Source organism: Nicotiana tabacum, chromosome 10 (assembly GCF_000715075.1).
Source record: "Nicotiana tabacum cultivar K326 chromosome 10, ASM71507v2, whole genome shotgun sequence".
NCBI lineage: Eukaryota > Viridiplantae > Streptophyta > Magnoliopsida > Solanales > Solanaceae > Nicotiana > Nicotiana tabacum.
In genome coordinates this window covers 160,196,719-160,206,004 of record NC_134089.1, presented here as the reverse complement: position 1 = coordinate 160,206,004, position 9,286 = coordinate 160,196,719, and the positions used below count along the sequence as shown (strand labels likewise).

Below are 9,286 nucleotides of genomic sequence, written 5' to 3'. Positions count from 1 at the left end.
AATAATTTCACTTTAGCTCCTCAAACTTCAAAATAAGGGACAAGGTAACACTAAAACTTTGTATAAAAACAGTATGTTACTTGATCATAATTTTTTTTTTTTGCAAGTTTGAAGAAATTACGAGGACATCAAACTAGTCTAAATAAGTTAATGCAACAATATGAGGGAAAATAATAACAATAGATCTGTGTATTGCCGCCTAACATATTACTCTTGAGAGGGGGAATGTAGCTCTATAATACCGAATTTAATTGAACTCATCATTTTTTTATGCGGAGCACAAATTTATATAAACAAAAAAAAAATAACTAAAACGCAATAAATATATTATAGATATGAAGTCATAATTTTAGGATATAATATGTTTGGATATGCATTTTACTTGAATTTTTTTTGAAGTTTTGTCAGTAGAAAACTTCAAAAACTACACTAGAATTGTTTTTGGGATTTGGAGATTTTGTTTTCAAAAGGTGCCAAAAATGATTAAAATCGATAAACAAATAGATATTTAAAAATAAAAGTCCCAAATTTTATGGCCGAATGAGAGCTAAAAATAACATACTGTTACTGCAATAAGATGAAGGTAGCAAAGATGAGGATGTTGAGATGGATGTACGGGTACATCAGGTTAGATAAGATCAGAAATGATGTTATTCGTGACAAGGTGGGTGTGGCCCCTATTGAGGACAGGATGCGGGAAGCACGGCTTAGGTGGTTTAGTCATGTGAGGAGGAGGAACACAGATGCCTCGGTGAGAAGATGTAAGAGGTTGACATTGGAGGCCAGGGCCTACAGAGATAGAAGTAGGCCAAATAAGAGGTGGGAAGAGGTGATTAGGCAAGATATGACGCAACTTCAGTTGATCGAGGACATCACCCTTGATAAGAAGGCATGGAGGTCGAGGATTAGGGTAATAGAATAGGTGGTCTAGGGTGTTCATAACAGTAGTGTTGACACGCAGTCTCGCTTTCTATTGGTAGTAGATTTTTATGACTAACCATTGTTTTCTTTCATTGTTGATCAACTTACTATCTTGTTGTTTTTATTCTGCTTTTTTATAGCTTTTTGATAATGTCCTTTCTTGTCTATATTTTCATTAATGTGGTGCTTATGCTTTCATGAGCCGAGAGTTTATTGGAAACAACTTCTCTATTCTCACAAGGTAAGGATAAGATATGCGTACACACTACCCTCTCCAGACTCCACGATGTGAAATAATACTGAGTATGTTGTTATTGTTACTGCAATAATACGATGGAAAAGAAATACTCTTTTGTATTGCCGCCTTACATATTACTCTTGCCAAAGGCTGAATCCAATTAGTTAAGAATAACCTACTGATATATATGGGATTCCTTACTTCATCTTTCCTGTTACTGATAAACGTGAAGAACTTTAATTTATTCCTAGCCTTGCTTCATCCTAGGTGCTAACGGCTAACATATTCTTATAGACTTATACTAGTGTTTAACTTTCATGAACCGTGTAAAAGAATTTTTCTACTCTTACTATAACAACTGATAACTACAAGTAATCAACTCATAAAAAGTAAACTTAGCAACTTGTAAAATAAGATAACTTACTTGTTATAACATGCTAAATAATAGGTTAAATTTTTGTTCTACATCTGCTTTATTAGTGTACGTAAGTTGAATTTATTCTCATATATTTGTTCCATAGAGGAGCGGATCTACCAAGCCCTAAGCAGTATCACCGGATACCAATGAATATTACCGACTATTTGTATAAAGATCCCATAAAAGATTCTACGCACACTATTAGCTTGATAGAAAGATCATTGTGTAATTATGCACTCCCTCCGTATAACTTTTTCTTAGTAACCATAATTAATAATATGAAACGGAGTGAGTACATATTTTCCTTATATATACAAAATAGTGGTCCTCCAGTTTTTGAACCGAAGTAAGATTTATTTTATTTTGAAAAATAAAATTTCCATGTGGAAATACGATGTTACTTTTTGAATGGTCCTAAGTTAGCTTCACATTCCATGTTCCACGTTTCAAATGGAAAGATATATAGTGTACCCATCATTGCTGTCTCCTGTCTTAATCATATTTTGTTGTCATTATAACAACGTGGACGGACCTGATTGATCCGTTGCCATCGTAATTAATACCAATACTTAATTATTCATTGATTCCAATAACAATTACTTAATTATTTATTAGACACTGAAGTCTTCTCATTTTGCACAGTAGTTTGTCTTTGCACTTTGGAAGCAACCAATCAGGAACAAACACATATTTCTAACATTTCTTTTAATTCGAAACTCCACTTTGATATAGTAATATTCTTTCCTGTTTCAATAACACGTCCTTCAACTTGACAATTGACTGTTTGGTTTGCATTTTGGTCGTTGATTAAACTTACTTATAGCGTTTTTTCAATAAGATTTTACAGCTAAGATCTTCAGACAGTTTAACTCGTCTGTATGTTGTAAACTGTAAAGTTTTTTTTTTTCTTTTTTAAATATTAAACTCATAACAATTAGCAAAACTATTCATAACAAGCTTGAGAGGAATCTAAAAAAATAGACTAAATACTTGTAATTGGAGGTCAAACTACAGTGGTTGTATAAATTTTATTTATATATACCGTGTAAAGATTCTTTGCACTTCCAATGAATTTTAACATGTGGTAAACTGTTACTCTTTATGCTCCATTTTAGTTGATTTTTTGACCTTTTTTTTTTATGATCCACAATATTTAATTTTTTCAGATATTAAGAAGGAATTAATTTTTTTTAAAGTTGCGCCTGTAAAGTAAAGAGCCTAGTAGTATTTATTGTATTTTCAATAAATAAATTAAAGTTAATGATCAATTTCATTATTAATTACTGCTAAAAAATAGATTTCTTAATATGTGCGAAAATAACAACAAAAATCTACTAAAGTGGATCGAAGGGAGTAGTAATTACTAGTACTCCCTCCCCCTTTCAATTTATGTGTGACATACTTTGACACAAAATTTTAAGAAAAAAAAAATTTTAAAACTTGTGCTCTTAAATATACTATAACATTTGTATGGCTATAAAATTTTTCTTTAAGGGAAAAATATGAGGCTTAAAGTTAAATTATTTTAAATATAAAAACATGATATTTTTTTTGTGTAGAATGAATAAGTAAATAGGGTAACATAAACTGAAATAAAAGAAACACTACCATTTTTATCACATTGTCAATTATCATAAAAATTTATATGTAATTATCTTTTAAGTAACTTAAGTATTTTTAAATATTTTTGACAGAAAAAGCAAACAACATAAAACTTCGTACTCCTATATAAAAAGTGGAGTCACATATCATAGAATTTCTCCCACCAAATTCCTACTTTTCCTTTTCTCCTCTTATTATTCTCTACTTGTTGTTCCTCTTCTTCTTCTTCAAATCCCACTTCCATTCATTAATTGCTTTATCTTTTTGACGTTCTCTTCTCCTCCCTCACCACAACATAAGCCTATCTAGCTAAGACTGATAATAATTATGTTGCCTTCTGAGAATACTTCCCCTAGAAAAACATTCAAAAAACTCAGAAATTCTTTCCATTTAATCAAATCCCAAGTTGGTTTTCATCACTGTAAATGGTTTTTCCTTATCATTCTCATTCAAATCTCCTTCATTCTCTTCCTCGCCGGAACTTCTACTCCGCCATCTCCGCCCCAACAACAACAACAACAACAAAACTTCCAAATCTCGAAACCTCAACAGAACAAACACCAAAAACAGAGCAAACAACGTGAGAAGTACTGTGAATACGGTAGGGTTTATGTTTACGATCTACCAACAAAGTTCAACAAAGATCTATTAAACAACTGTCATGATTTAGACCCGTGGAGTTCACGTTGTAACGCCGTTTCAAACGGCGGTTTAGGTCCAAAAGCAACTGGACTTGACTCAATAATCCCCAAAAATCTCGTCTCCGCTTGGTATTGGACTGATATGTATTCAGCAGAGGTAATTTACCACGAAAGAATGTTGAATTACAAGTGTAGAACCTTGAACCCGACAAATGCTACTGCTTTTTACATACCGTTTTACTCAGGACTTGCAATTGGTAAAATTTTATGGTTTACTACAGCAAAAGAACGAGATCGACCTAGTGAAGAAATGTTACAATGGGTTAAAGATCAACCTTATTGGAAACAGAATAACGGGTCGGATCATTTTCTTATGCTGGGTAGATTAACCTGGGCTTTTAGAAGAAAAACTGATGATGATTCAGATTGGGGTACGAGTTTTCTCCGAATGCCACTAATGAAGAATGTTCTCCGTTTATCTATTGAAAAGTTTCCATGGGATGATTTAGAGGTAAGTGTTCCATATCCTACAGCTTTTCATCCTCAATTTGAATATGAAATTAAACAATGGCAAGATCTAGTAAGGTCGAGAAATCGTTCTAGTCATTTCTGTTTTGTTGGTGCTGTGAGAAAGAAAATCAAGAATGATTTTAGAGAAGTTTTAATGAATTATTGTAAGAACGAGACGAGTTCTTGCAAAGTGGTTGATTGTTCTGTAGCTCATTGTTATGACGGAGCACCAGCAATTTTAGAAGCATTTTTGGATTCGGATTTTTGTTTACAACCAAAAGGAGATGGATATACTCGAAGATCACAGTTTGATTGTATGTTAGCTGGTTCAATACCTGTTTATTTTTGGGAAGATAGTTTTAAGACTCAATATGAATGGCATTTGCCTTTGCAATATGAGGATTATTCAGTTTACATGGATCATAAAGAAGTTAGAAATGATACTTCTATAGTTAGAAAAGTTCTTGATAAGTTCAGCAAAGAAGATGTGAGAAAAATGAGAGAGATTTTGATTAATGTTATGCCTAAGTATTTGTATGCAAGATCTAATCAAGGATTAGGGAGTAGTAATGATGCTTTTGATATTGCAATCGAGGAAGTTTTGAAGAGATTTAAGCAGCAAAGGGAACAACAACAAATCTCCGAGAAAACGATTAAAAAGGGTAGCCCGGTGTACTAAGCTCCCGTGCAATCATACGCAGTTTTATCTGCAGGAGCCTGTTTCCAGGTCGGAACGAGTAAAACTGAAAATTCTATAGAATAAAGCAAGAATTGAAGGTACACTACTCCATTGGAATTTTGAGTCCTCATTCCTTTTTTTTTTAAGGCAATTTTTTTTTTAATTTTTAAATCTTGAATACAAAGGGAGCAGCTGTTAGCTGAATAAAAAATTGTAGTGTTAGTAGATGAAGGTGTTAGCCACACCAGGTAGATCATCTCTACAACATATCATATACCTTTTTTTGTTCTTTGTAAATTTTGATCATTGATCTAAACGTTACATGATACTTCTGTTCAATGTGCTTGTAAATTCAGTGGAAAAATATAATGAAGAGTGGGATGGTATATTTTAATACGTAATATTTTGCTTAGTGTATTCAAATATTTTCAGTGAAGAGGAACTAGGGTCTTGGAATAACATCACTGGCCCTTTGGATACGACCATTTCCTAAATTATGCATGAGCGATAAATACTTCATATACCGGACTGGCTTTTTTATTTAAATATTTTCAGCCATACATCTTATTATTAACTCTGAGATTAATAAATATGGAACAACCAATTTGTTCCGTGAGTTGTTCCATAGAATTCTTAGCCTTGTTTGGTCCTTCCTCTTCAAAAGATTTCAAGTTTCTCAACTTTTTTTCTTTTTTCTTGATTGACCATTTCAGCTAAAAGCTAAAGAGTATGAAATATGAACTTAGTTAATTTCTCTTTTCTTCTTTTGGATATAAGTAGTAAATTATCTTACTATTCATCTTTTTAGTTAAAAATAAACGTGCTTATAAGTAACTATCTTTTTCCCCTTTATTAAGACAAGAAAACAGACAAAAAATTGAGGAATATAATCTTTTGCATGTTTGGTTTGAAAACATTTTACCTGATCTAATTAGAATTTTGATTAGTTATTCTTTTAACCAAAAATATTACTGGTTAGTGTACAAATACCACCTTTTTAGTAATAGCTGTGTAAATTATCTTCAATTACTTGTCTAAGTAAGTAGAAATAAAATAAGACTCTTTGAGTAAACTTATAAGCACATTCTTGTTCTAGTTTAAGCTTAAAAAAAATAATACTTGTAAGCTAGTTAGATAGACTTATAAGTTTACTTAAAACACCTTTTCACCAACAAATAAAGTAAAGCAAAAAAATTACTATAGTTTATTAGCAGATCCTTAAATTACGGAGTTAATTCTAATTTGATATTTTATAATGTGGACTAATTTTCAATCTTTTGTAAAGTCAACCGACACTTGCAATTTTTGTTGACTTCTCCACTTAATACACCTTTTAACCCTGGCCCATGGCTTGCTTTTCTGACGGGAGAAATTCAAAAATAGCCCAATTTAAAAATAAACAAGTAATCGAAATTTAGCCATTTTTATGTAAAAATAAATTTGAGCGAAAACACTGTTTAAAATTCGAAAAATACGTCAGTATATTATACTGGAGTTCCAGCATAAGTATGCTTGAACTCCAGCATATTATACTGGAGTTCCAGAATAAGTATGCTAGAACTCCAGCATAAGTATACTAGAACTCCAGCATAATATACTGGAGTTCCTGCAAGTATAATTGTCCAGTATAATATATTGGAGTTTGGAGCACCGGTGCTCCAGTCTCCAGTATATTATACTGGAGTCAGCAAAGTATACCGGTCCAGCATAATATGCTGGAGTTCATACACAGGTGCACCGAACTCCAGTATATTATGCTGGACCAGTTTCTGTTGCAGCAAAATAGTGGCTATTTTTTATTAACTTCGTAAACGCTGGCTATTTTTGAACATGTCCAAAAACTGGCTATACCGTGCTATTTTTACTTTTCTGATGTTATAAATATCATTAAGGAAATAAGTGCAATAACGACGACCCAGTAATATCTCACAAGTGGGGTCTGGGAAGGGTAGTATGTACGCAAACTTTACCTTTACCCGAGGGCGTAGACCAAGATTCTCTATGTCCTCCACTGGTTCCTTAAAAAGGTTTGTGGTTCGATTTTTAGGTATGGAATCACTTTTATCAAGAAACGTTATCCTTAAGTATAAATTTTTCGGCTCAAATCCGGACTTAGTTGAGTTTCCTTAGAGATATCAGACACCGGATGAGAAAAACAACTCATCCATTTTCTACTTGCACCATGGGAAACCTATTTTACAAAGTTATAAGTAGTAAGTATGAGTAGATTTAAAGTTTTTTCAGGTGAAAATGGTATTTGTAAATAGCGCTTTTTTTTTTTCTTTTCTCCGTCCATTTTTTATTCGCACCATGGGAAACTTCCCCACGTATGAGAATAAACTTATGTTGTTGTTGTACCGTGAGAAACCTTTTTGACAAAGTTATAAGTAGTAACAATGAGTAAATAAGTACTATTTTTTTCAAGGTAAAGGCCAAACATTATTTTAGTTAAGGGAAATTTGGCCAAACGACAGAGAGAGGAATTGATTGAATGTCGTATTGAGAGGGAAAGAAGTTGCCAGCTGAGAGCAGCTCTTAACTTGAAAATGATTTATATAATGGCAAAGTTAGTGGCTGAATTAATAAGAAAATAAATCTCAAGTTGTTTTCATTACCAGTTGTCATGTGCCACTAAAAGAAGATTGTATTGTTTTTGTCTAGTCCATCTGGATATTGGTTTCTCTTTTGTTTTGAATATAATTGAAATGTTTCTATTCTTGTTGGGGTGGGGTTGCATTGGCCTTTTTTTTGCCACCTGGCGTGACGTCTAGTACCCCTTTAATTTGGGACATCAACTAATTTAGAGTCACGTAAAATCTATTGATGAGACGTTTTCACTCTTTGAATTTTTTCCACACCACAAACTTTAATAGTAGGTTACGTCCTAATTGAACATTTCAATAATTCAATAATCTTTTTAGGACTTATAAAACATTATACTTGGTAGAATAAAATAGTTACCCTCCTTTTTAGGAATTAAAAAATATGACTACCTTACGAGAGAATCTTGAGCTGGATTTATTATAACTCAGTTCAATAAAATGTTTTATCATGTGTACGGAGGTCTGCAAAATAAGTAGTATACTATTATATTATCTGGCATGAAGGCGCTTAATACGACGATTAAGATCTTCAAAATTTTCTTACTTGCTATTGAAATTTTACTTATTTTGGATGATGCAAGCTAGGGGCCTAAAGCTTGGGTCATTGAATAACTATGATTTTTTTTTTCCGAATTCAGTAATTTTTGCTTAGATAGTATATTTTTTAAAAAAAAAAATTGTTAATTATGTACAAATATTAAATTTAGAACGTAATTATTAATATTTGAAGTCATTCTTCTAAAATCTCAAACTCATAAAATAAAATCCTGGCTTTGCCTATGAAGATAGGGTTAGATTTTTGAGATCCAAAATAACTTCATAATCACTGTAAGAAGTGATTTAATTAATTGCATCGGATGAATCTACCCTAAAGGTGCTCTAAATGGCTTGAGATCTTAAGTATGAGAATCTCGAGGTAATTAGCCAAAGGCTTTATTAATCTCAGCAGACTAAATATACTTTCTTTTTGTTATTCTATCTCCTATAAATCATTGGACTATAAAAGGTTGATAACAATGCCAACAATATTAGTAACATGTTCAGGTAGATGACAAAGATTATAGCCAACATAACTAGTGTCACTCTTTAATAACAATGACAGCAAGTATGGCTTTGAAATAAACAGCTTGTTTTGCCCCTATTGTGGCTGTGCCGGACAACATTTTACCCCAAAAAACCCGACCCCCAACCAAGGGCGGAGCTAGGTGGGCAGAAGGGGTCGAATACCCTTCGTCAAAAATTACACTATATATATAAAATTAATTTCTTTTATGTATATACATTAGATGTTGAATTTCCTTAACTTATTAATATTTTTATTTTTTTTATTTTTTAAATTCCCTTCGTGAAACTACTGTTTTCGCCACTGCCCCCAACCCAACCCCTTAAAGGCAGCCCGATGGACCGATCCTTAGGGGGCGAGTTTGGCCCGACCCTAAACGGTTAACAAGCTTAATTGTGGCTACGAGGGTGAGGGTGAGGCTGAGTCAGAGCGGTGGCTAGGAGAGGTATGAAATATGGAAAACTTGGTTCAAATTGTGCTTATTTTAGTGCTCGTTGACAAATAAGCAAGTGACAATTACATTAGAATTTGGTTGAAAAGTTTGAGCTAATAGAATACCGTCAGCATTTGTCAAGTGGTCCTAATTAAAATATTACTACAAGGATTGGTCC

At 32.7% G+C, this 9,286-nt stretch overlaps 2 protein-coding genes across 2 annotated transcripts; both read left to right on the top strand.

The window, feature by feature from the left end:
• Positions 1–577: 577 nt before the first annotated feature.
• LOC142165497 (uncharacterized) lies at positions 578–922 on the top strand. The gene has a single exon (XM_075224037.1). It carries the CDS (start codon positions 578–580, stop codon positions 920–922), a length of 345 nt encoding a protein of 114 aa, XP_075080138.1.
• Positions 923–3,320: 2,398 nt separating this feature from the next.
• LOC107760736 (xyloglucan galactosyltransferase XLT2-like) lies at positions 3,321–5,407 on the top strand. Its single transcript, XM_016578833.2, has one exon. The coding sequence runs from the start codon at positions 3,507–3,509 to the stop codon at positions 5,007–5,009; it is 1,503 nt and encodes a 500-aa protein (XP_016434319.2). The 5' UTR covers positions 3,321–3,506; the 3' UTR covers positions 5,010–5,407.
• Positions 5,408–9,286: the final 3,879 nt, after the last annotated feature.